Source organism: Scylla paramamosain, chromosome 39 (genome assembly GCF_035594125.1).
Source record: "Scylla paramamosain isolate STU-SP2022 chromosome 39, ASM3559412v1, whole genome shotgun sequence".
In the NCBI taxonomy this organism is placed as follows: Eukaryota; Metazoa; Arthropoda; class Malacostraca; order Decapoda; family Portunidae; genus Scylla; species Scylla paramamosain.
Genome location: NC_087189.1, coordinates 12966514 through 12984206, shown reverse-complemented (window position 1 = coordinate 12984206; position 17693 = coordinate 12966514). Strand labels below are relative to the sequence as shown.

Genomic DNA, 17693 nt, shown 5'->3' with positions numbered 1-17693 from the left:
TAATTAAACTCAACATCACGTCTTTGTCCACCGCCACCACCACCACCACCATCACCACCATCACCACCACTACCACCACCATCACTACCTGAGAATTTCCTCCTGAATTGACTCGGATTGATTTTATTCGCTTCAATTCTTCAACTATTTCCTCATAGGCTAGGTGCGGGTCCTGCTGGTGGTGGTAGTAGTAGTAGTAGTAGTAGTAGTAGTAGTAGTAGTAGTAGTAGTAGTAGTAGTAGTTCCCATTCATCTCCTTTATTTCTATTAGCAGTAGGTGAAGAACGGTTATGTCTTTGTGGCTGCAGGAGGAGGAGGAGGAGGAGGAGGAAGAGGAGGAGGAGGAGGAGGAGGGCGGTGTCAGGTAGCACTGTTCGTTCGTTCGTTCTCATTCACGTGTTAAAACAGTGAACGGCATTTCCTGTCCTCCTCCTCCTCCTCCTCCTCCTCCTCCTCCTCCTCCTCCTCCTCCTCCTTCTCCTCAAACACCACCTTACTCTCTTCTCCAGTATCCATGTAATGCTTATTTTTATTCCTCCCTCCTCCTCCTCCTCCTCCTCCTCCTCTTCTTCATCCTCCTTTTTTTTCGTTTCTCCTTTTCCATTCTTATCTCCCATCCATTCTCCCTCCCTCTCTCTTTCTCTCCTGTTCCTCCACGCATCACTCGTCTCTCCTTTCAACTTCTTATCTTGTATTCGGTTCCTCCTTCCCCTCCTCCTCCTCCTTCTCCTCCTTTTTTTTTCTCGTTTCTTCACGCATTATTCACATCTCTTCTTTCCTTCCCCTCCTATCTGATATATATTCCATCTTCTCCTCTTCCTCCTCCTCCTCCTCCTCCTATTTCTCATTCATTCTTGTTTTCTTCCTTCTTTCCGTCTTTTTTTTTTTCTCTCTCTAGGTGCGAGAGAATAATGAAGGGTGGGTGGGTGGGGAGCCTTCTATTGTTTTACCCTGGTTTTCCACTGTAAGTAAACATGGTAGAGTATAAACACATGTATTGCTGGTGCTCTTCCTGCTAGTGTGTTTGTCCCAGTTTCTTCTTTTCTCCTCTTCCTCTTTCTTTTACTTATTCTTGTTCTTCTCATATGCACGAAACAATATTTATTCTATTTGTTTCTTATTTCTGTTCCTTTGTGTTCCTCTTCTTCCTCCTCCTCCTCCTCTTCTTCTTTCTTGTTCTTCTTACATGCAAGTAAAAATATTTCTCCTATTTGTTTCTCATTTCTGTTCTTTTCTGTTCTTCCTCCTCCTTCTCCTCTTCTTCCTTCTCATCCTCCTCCTCCTCCTCCTCCTCTCGTCACGCTATCTTGAAGACAACTATGTTAAAATCTTCATCTACGCGAGACGGAGAGAGAGAGAGAGAGAGAGAGAGAGAGAGAGAGAGAGAGAGAGAGAGAGAGAGAGAGAGAGAGAGAGAGAGGTTGTATATTTTCTACCTCAAGCCTAGTTGATTTCTTCCATATATTTCCTTCCTTCCTTCCTTCTTTCCTTCCTCCTCCTCCTCCTCCTCCTCCTCCTCCTCCTCCTGACTTTATCTATATTTCTCCGGATCTTCTCTCTTTTCTTCAATTTTTTATTCAGTTTTATGAGTCTTTTCCTCCTCTTCCCCTTGCTTTCTTATTCTACTTCATCTTTCTTTGTCTTCTTTCTTCATCGTGTTCTCTTCTTTAACGTACCTCTTTCTCCTCATTCTCCTCCTCCTTCTCCTCCTGCTCCTCTTCATTTTCGTACCACTGCAAACATCTTCCTACTCCTCCTTCTCCTCCTCCTCTTCTCCCACACATGATCATAAAACACCCTCACTCCTCCTCCTCCTCCTCCTCCTCTTCAGACCATCATCTTGTTCGACCCAAATTACGCAGTGTGTGTGTGTGTGTGTGTGTGTGTGTGTGTGTGTTTGGGCGACCACACCCATGGTTAAGAGTGTTGAGTTTGCTCCCCCAGCTCTCTCTCTCTCTCTCTCTCTCTCTCTCTCTCTCTCTCTCTCTCTCTCTCTCTCTCTCTCTCTCTCTGTTACAGGAAATTATACTTTTTTTTGTCCTTTATAAAAAATATAAATGAACGTAAAAAAATGAATAACGACAAACAAACGTGATCTCTGGTTTGTTGACTTTTTTTTATTCCTTTATTCATTTACTTTCTTTACTCATCTTCTTCCTCACCTTTCCTTCCAAGGAACTGCGATGCAGGTCCTTGTGTTCCTCGCCGTGGGCGTGACCGTGGCCCAGGCAAGCGCCACGCCTCCCACAGCTGGGGAGAATAGCTGTTCAGGCCTCAAGGACAATCGCTCCCTTCTGACCAGTCTACTGACGGCCGCAGGCTACAATGACACTTGCGTGGCCGCCGCCCTGGACTTCTGTAGTAGTGGACAAGAGGACAGCCGCTACGCGTCCCTCATGGAGGTAAGGGTCAGGCCAGTTTCTGTCTAAGCCTGGGCCAGACTGCTCTCTAAGGGGAAGGTATTATTATTGACAAAATCTTTCTAATTTATCAAGGTGTGCTTGTACCAATTGTTGTTTGAGCACACCTGATTGTGTGTGTTCATTAACGGGAACCAAATACAGAAACATTAAAGTTGAATCACATAACTTGCTGGTCATATACTTCCCTAGTTACGTTTCCTTACGTGGAGTGATCTGATCCTTGTTCCCGGCAACACTTCACAGCCACTCCCGCCAATGGCCGGATTTCTCGGAGAGGCTTCTACCACATGCAGGAGTGGAAAAAATCAAAATTTTTCTTAAAAAAATAAAAATAAATAAATAAATAAATAAAATATATATATATATATATATATATATATATATATATATATATATATATATATATATATATATATATATATATATATATACAAAAAAAAATCGACTTATTTAATTGAATCATTTTATTTATTTAAATAGATTTTTATTTAATTTGTTACTTTTAATGAATCCTTGTGTTTGCTCTCATTATTCATTTGTCTTGAGACCATTTTTTTTTTCTTTTTTGTATTAAACTTGACTAATGTTAAATGAAATCACTGTTTAACACAAATTACCAAAATCAGTTTTTCACAAAAATCAAATAGTTTAATCAGATCTATTACGTTATAGTAAATACTATGTAAATACAAAGACACAGAAGACGAGTTGCAATCAAACAAATATATATATATATATATATATATATATATATATATATATATATATATATATATATATATATATATATATATATATATATATATATATATATATATATATATATTGCAGTGTGTGTGTGTGTGTGTGTGTGTGTGTGTGTGTGTGTGCATCAGTTCCAAGATATAGATGAGGTGAACAGGAACAAACCAGTAATTCTTCTTCATTTATTGATGATGCGACGTTTCACTTTACGCAGAAGGCATCATCAGGATAAAAAAAAATTAAAACTGAGTAAATACTAAAACAACTATAAAACGTATAAAACAAAAACTGAGGTACAGGCAACGCACAATGAGAACAAAAAATTAAACAACCGGCAGCAAATAAGTAGTGGATATATAAAGTAAAACATAGCTTATAGATAGTAGTGTAGAATAGAACTAAAGGTATAGTAATGCCAGACAACGAGCCTCGTGTGTTCCAGCTGAAGAAGTAGTGAGGACTGACAAGGGATAGTGGTGTGTGTGTTAGCTTGGCTACTGCCTCGAAACCCAAAGCTCCGAATCGGGTTTATAACAGATATAACTGTGTTGATGACAATTGGTTATCTAATTGAAGTTTCAAGTGTTTAATGTAAATAGCTTTCAATGATTTTATGTCTGTAGGTGCGTCAGCTTTATGAAACGTGCTGAAATTCTTCTCCGAAATGGATGATGGTGTGTGTGTTTACTCTTAATGCTGAAAAAGCATTAAGGAGCTGTTCCTGTGTACGCATCGAGTTATCCCTACATATGTTCAATGATTCTTTGTGGTAGAATCCTCTTGGTTTCTCCAATATATCGAATCTTACAACTCGAACCAATAAAGTGATAAATGATGTTAGAGATAAGTTCAATTGGAATATTGTCTTTAAAAAAAAAAGAAAAAAGAAAAAAAGGGGGTGGGCAATACTGTACGTATTAGTAAAAATAAAAAACTAGGTATCAGGGTATTGTGCTTTCAGTATAGTAGTAAGTATAACTAAGGTAATTTTAGGTATTTCTTTTGTATCATCTGTGTGTGGCTAGAGGAAGGCTGCCTAAATTTGCCTTCTAAAAAAATTGTATATAGTATTATTAATGAGGCTTAACGGAAACCCATTATTAAGAAAAAAAAGTTCTTAAAAAGTTAATTTCATGATAAAAAAAAAAAACAAAGCAGTTAGAAGATGTTGTGTAGCAACGATATTGTATCGAGATTTGAAAATCCACTTTGTTCTGAGATTGTGTGACTACCCTTGTTTTGATTTGGATTAGATACTTGCCCCAGTTGATGATGATGCTTGCCACCGCTGGATTAGATGAGGAGTTTGTTGTGTTGGTAGCGTGGAGGAGCGGGTTGTGAACTTGGTATTTTGGTAGCGTGGAGGTCGTGGGTAGTAAGATGATATAGTTGGTGTGTACAAGTAAAAGATATGCATGATGAGAGTCCCTGATTTAATAATGTGGAGAAAGTACACACTTGATACAGGACGAGACACAGATAATTTCAGACGTGACGAGTGATTGTTCTCTCTTTGAAGTGATATGAATTGTTGACTGACTGACTTTGACTGATTCTGACTCGGACAGGAACTGACTGGGTGAACGAAACTGACTAGCAGACTGGAACTAAGAGGAACTGAAAGGAACTGAGAGGAACTGAGCTGGAACTGAGGACTATCTATGCATGTGGGTTATATTTATCTCGGAGAAGTGGATCATGATTTAGCTTTTGGGATGAACAAATGACTAATGAAATATCAGGAAATGAGGTGGAGGAGCCAATGATAAGAGCTCGTTATTTTGGCCAGTGACCAAGAAGGAAAGACTCACCCAAAGTGAACACAGGTGTTTTCCCTAAGGACTGGAAGTGGGTGTGAAATTCCCTAGAGAGGTAGAAAAGGAGGAGAAAGGTTAAAAATAGAACAGACTGGTTGGCCATGGGCACACGTGGGACGAATATATGAAATGATGAATATATATATATATATATATATATATATATATATATATATATATATATATATATATATATATATATATATATATATCATTAAGACTGATACAATATAGGAGGGTTTTGATTGCATTATTTTAAACTAATAGAAGAATAAAAGTTTTTTTTTATGTAGGAGGGACACAGCCCAAGGGCAACAAAAATCCAATAAAAAAAAATTAAAAAAAGCCCACTGAGATGCCAGTCCCATAAAAGGGATCAAAGCAGTAGTAAAAAATTGAAGGATAAGTGCCTTGAAACCTCCCTCTTGAAGGAATTCAAGTTACTGAAAGGTGGAAACACAGAAGCAGGCAGGGAGTTCCAGAGTTTACCAGAGAAAGGGATGAATGACTGAGTATAATTGTTAACTCATGCATTAGAGAGGTTGACAGACAGAATAGGGGTGAGAGAAAGAAGAAAGTCTTGTGCAGCGAGGCCGCAGGAGGGGGGAAGGCATGAAGTTAGCAAGATCAGAAGAGTAGTTAGCATGAAAATAGCGGTAGACGACAGCTAGAGATGCAACATTGCGACGATGAGAGAGAGGCTGAAGACTGTCAGTTAGAGGAGAAGAGTTGATGAGACGAAAAGCTCTTGATTCCACCCTGTCTAGAAGAGCAGTATGAGTGGAACCCCCCCAGACATGTGAAGCATACTCCATACATGGATGGATAAGGAAGGCCCTTGTACAGGGCTAGCAGATGCGGGGGGGTGGGGTGAGAAAAACTGGCGGAAACGTCTCAGAACGCCCAATTTCATAGAAGTTATTTTAGCTAGAGATGAGATGTGAAGTTTCCAGTTCAGATTATAAGTAAAGGACAGACCAAGGATGTTCAGTGTAGGACTGGATAGGACAAGAAGTTTTGGTTTAGAAGGTCACTGATGAATAATAAGAAGAGAGTGCATGACAGGACAGAACCCTGTGGAACAGTGACCGTCTACCACAGCAGCAATAGAACGGTCAGAAAGGAAACTTAAGATGAAGTTACAGAGAGAAGGATAGAAGCCATGGGAGGGTAGTTTGGAAATCAAGGCTTTGTGCCAGACTCTATCAAAAGCTTTTGATAGATTCAAGGCAACAGCAAAAGTTTCACTGAAATCTCTAAAAGAATCACTAAGACTCAGTAAGGAAAGCCATATCACCACTAGAGCTACCTTGACGGAACTCATACTGGCGATCAGACAGAAGGTTGTGAAGTGATAGATGTTTACGAATCTTCCTGTTGAGGATAGATTCAAAAACTTTAGATAGGCAGGAAATTAAAGCAATAGGACGGTAGTTTGAGGGATTAGAACGGTCAACCTTTTTAGGAACAGGCTGAATGTAGGCAAACTTCCAGCAAGAAGGAAAGGTAGATGTTGACAGACAGAGCTGAAAGAGTTTGACTAGGCAAGGTACAGGCACGGAGGTACAGTTTCGGAGAACAATAGGAGGGACCCCATCAGGTCCATAAGCCTTCCGAGGGTTTAGGCCAGCGAGGGCATGAAAAACATCACTGCAAAGAATTTTAATAGGTAGTATGAAGTAGTCAGACGGTGAAGGAGGGAGGAACAAGCTCAGAATCGTCCAAGATAGAGATTTTAGCAAAGGTTTGAGCGAAGAGCTCAGCTTTAGAGATAATGTGATAGCAGTGGTGCCATCTGTTTGAAATAAAGGAGAGAAGGAAGAAGAAGCAAAGTTATCAGAAATACTCGTAGTTTTGGCTAGATGCGAGAAGTCACGAGGGGAGTTAGATCTTGAAAGATTTTGACTTTTTTTTATTAATGAAGGAGTTTTTGGTTAGTTGGAGAATAGACTTGGCATGGCTCCAGGCAGAAATATAAAGTGCATGAGATTCTGGTCATGAAAGGCTTAAGTATCTTTTATGGGCCACCTCTCTATCATGTATAGCACGAGAACAAGCTGTGATAAACCAAAGTTTGGGAGGTTTAGGTCGAGAAAAAGAAAGAGGAATGTACACCTCCATGCCAGACACTATCACCTGTTATGCGCTCGGCACACAAAGACGGGTCTCTGACACAGAAGCAGTAGTCATTCCAAGGGAAATCAGCAAAATACCTTCTCAGGTTTCCCCAACTAGCAGAGGCAAAACGCCAGACGCACCTTCACTTAGGGAGATCCAGAGGGATTGGAGCGATAGAACAAGATACAGATTGTGATCGGAGGAGCCCAACGGAGAAGAGAGGGTGACAGCATAAGCAGAGTGATTAGAGGTCAGGAAAAGGTCAAGAATGTTGGGCGTATTTCCAAGACGGTCAGGAATATGAGTAGGGTGTTGCACCAATTGCTCTAGGTCGTGGAGGATAGCAAAATTGAAGGCTAGTTCACCAGAACTGTCAGTGAAGGGAGAGGAAAGCCAAAGCTAGTGGTGAACATTGAAGTCTCCAAGAATGGAGATCTCTGCAAAAGGGAAGAGAGTCAGAATATGCTCCACTTTGGAAGTTAAGTAGTCAAAGAATTTCTTATAGTTACAGGAGTTAGGTGAGAGGCATACAGCACAGATAAATTTATTTTTAGAGTGACTCTGTAGTCGTAGCCAGATGGTGGAAAACTCGGAAGATTCAAGAGCGTGGGCACGAGAGCAGGTTAAGTCATTGCGCACATAAACGCAATATCAAGCTTCGGATTGAAAATGAGGATAGACACCTTTCGGTCCTGTCTGGATCATCTTCAGAAGAAGAGTGAAGAGACTTGTCAGGAGAAGCTGCTATGATTTTGCATAGCGGACATGTTTAAGTGCGAGGCATGAAGAGCCAATCAGTGCTCGGCTTGGGTACGGCCAGGTTGAAGCCGCTTCGTGGAGAAAGAAACTTCTGGATGTTGCTGAATGTTGAATGAAGGTTTCTTTAAGTGATGTATATTGCTTCTGTCATCCTGAGCCTCTTCATATCATTGACTTTTTCAAGGATGTTGGTGCTGTTTTCATGTGGTGTCTCTTCAGAATGAGTCCATGCTTGATAATGTAGTGACAGCGTATTGCTCCATCTTGAAGGTGAGCAGTGATCCTCTTCGACACAGGCGAAGCCATGTACCTTGAATTTAAGTGACTGCAGTCACCAACAGTGCATTTATGTTGGTACATGACATTCACTTCCTGCAAAGACTCACTGGAGACAAACAGCTGTTCTTCATTGTGAGGCTGGTAGTCTTATGGGACTTGTAATATATGATGAGACTGAGCCCGCTGTCAGCAATAGTAGGTATAACGTTATTGAAGATAATGTTTCTCAGTGCCTTCTCGTCATCTGACGAACGCATCCTTGTGCAGAAAATACAAAAGATCTCCATTAAAGAGGATAATCCTTGAGTTGCTGTAGATTTCAATACATACATACTCAATGGCCAACTCCCAATATATATATATATATATATATATATATATATATATATATATATATATATATATATATATATATATATATATATATATATATATATATATATATATATATATATATATATATAAATAATTCAACTCATTAGATATTTTACTCGATGTAACATTTCAATAGTTTTCAATACATTAAATTTAATTTTGATTTAAATCATGTTTTTTACTGTGATTTAAATCAATTAAAATCATTTGATTTAAATCATGATTTATTCTGCTCTGATTTAAATTATCTGATTTAATCCCAGCACCCCTGACCTCATCTGTAACATTAATTCTCGGGGTTCTCCCAATACAGGTCAACGTTGTGTTGGGACTTTATCAGCAGCAATGCAGGAGGAGCTGCGCCGCCACGTCTGATGTAAACCTGGTCACTGTTTGGCCTTCGCTTTACAGGAGGCGAGGGAAGTGGTGCAGCAGGTGAGTGCTGCTGTAAACAAATGGGAGTCTCGGCCGCGTCACTGCAAGGACTTACTGGACTCCGGGGACAGCGGGAGCGGCCTGCGCCAGGTATACCCTTACCCTGGGCGACCCCACCACCGCGTGCCCGTGTTTTGTGACCACACCGTCGACGGCGGGGGATGGACCGTCTTCCAGCGGCGCACCAGTGATGCCGCCCGCCAAAACTTCTCCCGCACTTGGATCGAGTATCAGTTGGGCTTTGGTGACCTGGAGGGTGAATTCTGGCTGGGCCTTGACCTTCTGCACCAGCTGACCTCCACCACCCTGCAGCAGCTACGAATTGACCTGGACGATTACGAGGGAGAACATCGGTGGGCTAAGTATGGATTCTTCCACGTGGGCGCACCAGAGACCAAGTTCCGCCTCAGTCTAGGAAGGTGAGGCCCTTCACCCTCTCTCTCTCTCTCTCTCTCTCTCTCTCTCTCTCTCTCTCTCTCTCTCTCTCTCTCTCTCTCTCTCTCTCTCGTTTCAGGCCTATAAACAGCCAGCAGGATTGCGCACCTCATCCACGTAGAAGACTCCCCTTACCCACATACTCGAAATAAGTTTATGGTCTTCTTTATGCCACCGCGCATTCACCTTCATTATAAACTCCATGGCTAACGAGTCAAATAAAAGCAAAGAAAGTCCCTGACTACAGAAAAGTAAATTTCTGTAAACTCAAATCAGTGCTTAAACAAATCGACTGGAGTCACTTATGTACCACCGCATATATTGATACTCAATGATAATTTTTCATGGACAGATACTTAAAAGCAGTGCAAGAATGCGTACCGATGAAAAATTATCGTCGCACTCAAAACATTAAGCGTAGGTGGTGGAACACACAAATAGCTGAATGTTTGCACGCAAAGAGGGATGCACATAACAGATTAATTATAATCCTTCAGTAATAACGAAGAACGTACTAGATTCGTTGAGTTAAGATGTAAAGCAAAGAGATTAATTAAACACAGCAAAAGGTCCACCAAGTTACATGTTGCGAACCAGAGTAAAACGAACCAGAAGAAATTTTATTGCTTTATTAGGCAAAAGAGAGTGATTACTTCAACTACTGGACCCATAACTGACGAAAATGGAGATTACACCAAAGACGAGGAGCAAATTAGTAACATTGTGAACACTTTCTTTGCTTCAGTATTTACAGCAGAAAACCTCAGTGACATCCTTATGGTGCCAGCAGTTCAAACTAATAACAACGAAATCCTAAGTAGCATCAATATAACAAAAATTGACGTGTCAAAATGCATCGATAAACTTAAATTAAGCAAGTCACCCGGGCCTGACACGATCTCACCCCGCATCTTAAACGAAGCGAAATCCGAATTAGTTAAACCACTGACCGTATTGTTCAATAAATCCCTGAAGTCCAGTACAATGCCTGATAAGTGGAAGCTTGCTAACATAACTCTGGTTTTCAAAAAAGGCAGTAAACCTTTACCATGTAATTACCGGCCAGTTAGCTTAACCTCAGTCGTATGCAAAATACTTGAAAGACTACTAAGAGATAAACTCGTTAATCACTTAGAAGAAAACAGCTTACTTAAAAATGCTCAACACGTCTTCCGCAACAAACGCTCTTGTTTGACGAACCTCTTAAATTTCTTCTATGATATTCTGAACCAGTATGACAAGAGTAAAACGGTAGATATATCTTGATTTTCAAAAGGCTTTTGACAATGTCCCCCACAAACGTTAACTGATTAAACTAAAATCACAACGGTATCCAAAGCGACGTGGTGAGATGGGTAGAAAACTGGTTAAACAACAGTAAACAAAGAGTAGTAATAAATGGAAAAGCATCCACGTACACAAAAGAAACCAGCGGGGTGCCACAGGGATCAGTCTTAGGGCCTGTTCTCTTCCTTGTTTATATAAACGACATAGATAAGGGTGTTACCAATATAATATCGAAGTTTGCTAATGGCACCAAAATAGCGAATTCCGTAGTCTCTAGCAAACAAATAATAGAAATGCAGAAAAATCTAGACTGTCAGAAAAATCTAAATGTCAGAGTGAGGGCAAACCTGCCAAATGAATTTTAATGCAAATAAGTGCAAAGTACTTCAGATAGGATATAGAAACGAGAAAGCAAAGTATATTGAAAGTGGTACCTAAATTAAGTGTTGACAGCGAAATTGATTTGGGAGTGACAATATCGAGTAGCTTAAAACCTGGCCAACAATGTTCACAAGTCGTAAAGAAAGCGAATAAAATAATTGGCTTAATAGGCAGATCTTTTGAATATAAATCTAAGGATACAAGCCTTTAGTCCGTCCCCTTTTGAAATATTGCGTTCAAGCATGGTGCCCCTATTATCAGAAAGATATTGATAAATATCAGCGTAGAATAACAAAAATGATACCAAGCCTAAGAAACCAATCATACAAAGAGCATCTTAAAAAATTAAATCAATTCCCACTAACACAAAGAAGACCAAAAGGCGACTTAATACAGATATTTAAAATCATCAAAGGTATTGATAACATGAAATGCAGTAAATATTTCACGACAGATTCTTCAAATTACACGTGAGGAAACGGTTGCAAAATTGTTGGGAAATCCTTCAACTCTCATGAATCAAAAAATCATTTTTTTCACCGAGTTGTAAATCTATGGAATGGGCTTCCTCGAGACGTGATAGACTGCAACACCGTGGAGACTTTTAAACGCCGTCTTAACAAATATTTCGCCTCTACATTACCGGTACCTCTCCCGAGTCCAGTGATTTCCTAAACACAGTAACTGGCCGCTCACTAATAACCTCTTTTGCATTCCTTAAGTACTCTGGGATATATTTGCTCTGGTCCAGGTGACTTCATTTTCTCCAGCCTATCTATCTCCTGTTCCACGATTTCCTTAGTTATGGAAATATCTATCAGCTTCTCATTCCTTTCTGCTCTAAAAATTGGTCACTATCCAGCATTTCCTGCATGGTTTCCTGGGTAAAGGCTGTCAGAAAATACTCGTTCAGAATTTTACTCATCTCTATCCCAGAACAAACTAACTTTCTGTTATATGCCTTAAATGGCCCTATTATTTCTGTTCTTTGTCTTGTAGATGGATAGATAGAAAGATAGGTAGTCAGATATATAGACAGATATAGATAGACAGACAGAAAGATATGAATAGAAAGAGATAGATAAAATATTAATTATCTCTTTTTTCTCGTGTGTGTGTGTGTGTGTGTGTGTGTGTGTGTGTGTGTGTGTGTGTGTGTGTGTGTGTGTGTGTGTGTGTGTGTGCGCGCGCGCGCGCGTCTTATGTTAACAGTTACAGCGGCGACGCAGGGGACAGCCTTGCATACCACAACGGCCACCCATTCACCACCCATGATGTTGACAACGACAATTGGAGTGGCAACTGTGCACAAAAGTAAGTGTTGCCGCGCCACACAACTCAACAGTGACACCACACAACATACAGACAAAAGCTCTCACACAACACAGCACAACAGCACAACACAACACAACACAAAAGAACAGACATTCGTTAGTTTGAACCTCTCAGTTTTCCCATGAAATTACTTGAAGAGCAAAGATTTTGACATGTTAAACAGATTTTACCTTCGTTTTTCTTGGAAATGATTCGCTATTTAGACCAGTCCCTCAGAAATAAAGTGAGCGATATCCAGGGAGAAAATCATAGCATATTAAAGCAAAGGTCTCTACACTTGTGATAAAAGAGTACAGTTTGACTCCCCGTGTCAAGGCTGTGGCCTCCTGTAGACATCCCTCAAGTCACGCTAACACTCTCCTAACTATTGCACAATGTTTATATTTAAGAAAGAATACTGACAAGACCACAATTATTAGTTTTGGTTCTCCGCTCCGTGACACTCTCCACTTGGGTCCACACTCTTCCGACCAAGGTAATGGACAGCCACGCACTCTGCATGAGTTTCTCTGTTGCTGATCGTGGCGTCAGGGCAAACCCAACCTTCAGGTCCATCATCACATCCGTTGTACTGCGTCACAAGCCGCTGCTTTAGCCAAACATCTTCAAGTCCACACTTTACACTGCACCACTTCCTAATGTGATGCTTCCCTTTCTTGTCACTCATATCCCCTCACTTCTGGAGTCTGGCTCCACCACGTGGAACACTGTATAGCTGTGTCGCTCACCGTAAGTCACTGGACTCGTGGCACTGACAACGTGTGTGCTCAGCGTCCTGAGGCCGTGGATTTATTTTCAGTCACGGGGATATTGTGAACGCCTGATCTTATCAAATTCTGGAAGCTTTTTCGTGGCCTCTCCACAATTTCATGTAGGCAGTCATCTACGCTTTTTGCTTGGCTCTTTCTCTCGGCACTACAAGTCGTGGACACAAAATCCTTGTGCCTTACAGTGGCTGACTTTCTTATCAATGCTGCAGAAACAGATTCTCTTGAAAATTTGAAGCATTGTTTGTACAACTTCTTGGGTGATCGCCTCTCCAACTTTTGCTGCTGACCTCATTATTGTGCTTGTTTCTTAGATTTTTGTATGTAAATATTATCTTTATTTTTCTAATCAAGGCTGGTGGTCGCTTATAGGACACTTTCCAGGTAAAAATATTATATGCACACACCTTTCCCTCTCTCTCTCTCTCTCTCTCTCTCTCTCTCTCTCTCTCTCTCTCTCTCTCTCTCTCTCTCTCTCTCTCTCCCCTTCTCTTTAGCTCACTTCCCTTCTCTTCTTTCTCAGGCGACACTTTTCAGGTAGAAAAATGACGTGCACACACTTGAGTAATCCTGTGACAAAGCAGGCGTGCAGCCTTGATGGGGTTCGCTCTTGTGAGCTAACCAGGCAAAACCCAGGTAACCGTGCAACACTCACAAGCCATGACGATGCTGTGCTCAGGTTTTTAATCAGTGACAGCAAATGTGAGGCACAGTAGGTGGAGATACCTCTCCCGCGCTCCCCTGCCAGTTTTCCTCTTGCCGCCACCTTGACATTTCGTCGCTCAAATCTAATCCCTACATGATAATGGGTCCTGGCAAACAGGACACGTGACTTGCCATACGTGACAATTTGCAATTTCTGAACACCTCCCGGGGCTCTACATCCAACATCGGAGCTTTGCTCCTTTGATCTTTTGATCCTTAGAGCTCCTCTTTTTTTTTTTTTTTTTGGGGGGGGTTGACAGAATAATCTCTAAACAACTTTCAAAAGTAGTGAAGTTGTGTTCCCTTTATTTTTATAAATGAAGTAGTGCACATTTGCAGTCTTCCTCAGCCGCCATCAAACTTAAGTTCAGTTTTCAAATGTATTTTCAGTTTTGAAGTGTATTTTCTAAGTAAAAAAAAACAAAAGTGCTGGCAAATAAAATGGTGCAAGTTTTATAAATTGACCTGACTGGATCCCGAGGGAAACATTTCACAAATACAAAGTGAGTGGGAGGAAGCGGCCACGCAGTGGTGAGCGGAGCGGTCAGTCTGTCTTCCCTCGGTCATGGCGCATTCCCTTCACAGAAAACATCACTTTTCTAATTACTTGCACCAAATGCAATGTGCATATTTTACTTAGACACCGATTGGAAAGAAAACTAAAGAACACGTATCCTCAGACACTACATGACAAAGGAATGAGTGTGCGTGTGTACGATGTTTGTACCAAATCTTGTGTGACTGTTCCGTTCCTTTCAGATTCCGCGGAGCTTATTGGTATGATGATTGCTCACGTTCTAATCTGAACGGCTACCAATATGAAGGCAACCACACCTCCACTGACGGTGGCATCTACTGGAATCAATGGAGGGGCCACCACTACTCCCTGAAGCGAACGTCCATGATGATCCGCCCCGCCTTCTGAGCCGCCCTCGTGTTGGCCGTGGCCGGCACGGTGGGAGGCGTGCACACAAGCACACAACACTGTGCACAGGACGCGCTTCCAGACCACCACCACCACCACCACCACCACCACCACCACCTCTCCAAGCTCCTTCTCTGACGCTACTCTCAGCCTGAGCGCCTCTCTCTCCTACAAACCTCCGGAGTGGCTGGCCCCTCACAGCCACTCCAGAGGTTTGCGCTGCTTGCCTCCTCACACGGCCACGAGACGTGCACACCGTGCGTCCCTGCACCGGGCTGTGCCTGCTCGTAGTCACGTGACGCTGTTAGGTATTTCATTATATCCTGTGATTTAATTACACAGGCAGGTAGGCTCTCTCTCTCTCTCTCTCTCTCTCTCTCTCTCTCTCTCTCTCTCTCTCTCTCTCTCTCTCTCTCTCTCTCGCTCTCTCTCTCGCTCTCTCTCTCTCTCTCTCTCTCTCTCTCTCTCTCCCTCGTTCACTGTGCAGTGTATCATCCTTGCTGTTGACAAATGTCATTAACAACAAAATAAGCCAATAACAAATTCATCGTTGCCTTGAGCAGTCTTTCATTACTCCAAAAACTGACGAACTATTGAGTTCATACAGACAGAAACACAAAGCCGCGACAAACGCAACAGGAAAACCCCAACAAATACTGTTGCGTGTTGAGGGCTGAGAAGCAACGCCCTCAACGGCCCACCACGGCCAGACACCAGCCAAAAGAAGTCCACACCTAGTACATGCCTCAAGTCTCACTGCTGACGCCTGGGTAACGCACAGTAACCTATGGGTACAGGACGTCACCGGCAGAACCTGCACGCGGAGACGACAGTGAACATGAGGCGTGCGAGCAGCAGACTCCGAGCCTGACCTGTGTAATGTGAACCCTTGCTTTAATAGAGGTATTAGTATGGTGCCAGTCGCTGCAAACAATTATTATCTTATCATCATCATCATCACTGCCGACACCACTCTTTCCTTGTTCAGTCACGAGAGAGAGAGAGAGAGAGAGAGAGAGAGAGAGAGAGAGAGAGAGAGAGAGAGAGAGAGAGAGAGAGAGAGAGAGAGAGAGAGAGAGTTAGCTAACCATGGAGTGATAGTTACAGGGTCCCGTCTAACTGTGTGAGCGTTTGCGTGTAAATAGTGTAAGAAGCAATTACCACTAGCAGTATTAGTAATCAGCGACTCGTAGTTATGTCTTGCAAGGCAGATGAGGTGTAGTTAAGTATCGCCTGGCAGAAGTGATGACGTGGGAGGCAGGCTTTGAGGCGCTCCGTGGCACAGAGAGAGAGAGAGAGAGAGAGAGAGAGAGAGAGAGAGTAGTAGTAGTAGTAGTAGTAGTAGTAGTAGTAGTAGTAGTAGTAGTAGTAGTACCGAGACCGCGACGCAACAAGACGTGTGGGCGAGGGAAAGGGAAAGCGAGCAGAGTTCGAACGTGACTGACAGACTGATTGACTGACTGACTGACTGTTGACGGTGGAGTGCCTGGTCGCCCCTGTGGCTTATTTCCGAAGTCTGGAAGAGTAGATGCAATCACTCTTGAACACGCTGGACTGCTTTGAGACTGAGATTTGTCACCTTTCTTAAACATAGGTGTAACATTTGCAGGTTAACATTCATAAGGGGCTTGTCGTGTGTTTAGCGACTTGTTGAATAATATGGATAGAGGTTTGGCAAGTTCGTTTTTAGTCTCCTTCAATATTCGTGGGGAAATTTTGTCTGGTCCTGGTGTTTTGTTTGAGTCAATTTTATTGATCGCACGAAAATTCATTCTCCTGGAAAGTAAACGTGCTCAAAAAGGAGCACGTTACCTTATTTAGGGTTTGAGTGGGTGGTAGTCATTCAGAATTTTCCTCTTTTGTGAATACGGATGCAAAGTAGTCTTTTAGATTCTCAGCCATTTGAATTCATCATCAGTATGTTAGCAGTTTTCAAGACAAGAGGGTCAATTGTAGAGGTTAATACTTTTCTCTTTCTAATATAGATAAAAAAAAAAATTAAAAAATTCTTTGGCATTTGATCTGCATGAATTTGCAACGTGAAGTTCAATGTTTTCTTACCATCCCTTATTTTTTTTCTTTTTTTTCCTTTCTTTTTTTTCAATGACACCGCAAAAGATCGTGTTCTGATTTGTTCTGGTTATTTTTGGTCAGCTTATAGTTGTGATAGAGAGACTATTTTCCATGGCTGTGTTCCACCATTTCGGTTCATTGTTAACGATTGGTCGTCTGTTTCTCAGGGGATCAGATTCTTCAAGAGCTTTGTTAAGTTTAAAAGTGAAAGTCTTCCAAGCTTCGTTAATGTCAGTACTATCTAAGACTAATCCAGTCACAATTGGCCGGAATGTTTCTTAGTTTACTAAAATCTGCTGTCGAATAATCAGGCACTTTCTCTTTACTTTCTTGTACAGGAAATTTATCAACATCAATAGTGAAGGCAATCGGTCGGTGGTCACTGTCACTGAATTCTGGACCGACTTCCACGTTGGTGACGATGTTTTCATTCGTAGTTAACACAAGGTCCAAAACATTGTCTTCTCTTGTTGGTTGTCCTACGAGTTGGTGGAGACTGCCTTCCCTCAGGTCAGCGTACAGGTCGTGTTCTGAGCGCGAGTTTAAAGGATCGCGCCTACCTGTGCAACGGGCAGGTCAGGTCACCGACTATTGTGGTCTCGTTTTGGCAACAAATTTCAGCCATCTGCTCGTAGACTTTGTCGTCAGCTGCCTGTGACTGACCTGGCGGTGGGTAAAGGAGACCAGTAACCAAATTTATGTGAATTAAGTTAAGCTGAATATAGGAGGCATCAATGTTATCATTTTTTCTCCATGGATCTTACAGCGGGGTGAAGGGGAGATTTAACGTACAAAACTATTCCACCTCGCTCTCTGTTATGCCTCTCACAACTGA

At 41.8% G+C, this 17693-nt stretch overlaps 1 protein-coding gene across 1 annotated transcript in view; it reads left to right on the top strand.

The window, feature by feature from the left end:
- Positions 1–15344, top strand: part of LOC135092219 (microfibril-associated glycoprotein 4-like) — a 29492-nt gene extending 14148 nt beyond the window's left edge. Inside the window, exons 2-5 of the mRNA XM_063990553.1 lie at positions 2176–2402; positions 8927–9369; positions 12266–12367; positions 14620–15344. Coding sequence (XP_063846623.1) covers positions 2184–2402; positions 8927–9369; positions 12266–12367; positions 14620–14785 — 930 coding nt within the window. The 5' untranslated portion in view covers positions 2176–2183 and the 3' untranslated portion in view covers positions 14786–15344. The remainder of the gene's footprint in view (positions 1–2175; positions 2403–8926; positions 9370–12265; positions 12368–14619) is intronic.
- The last annotated feature ends 2349 nt before the right edge of the window (positions 15345–17693 follow it).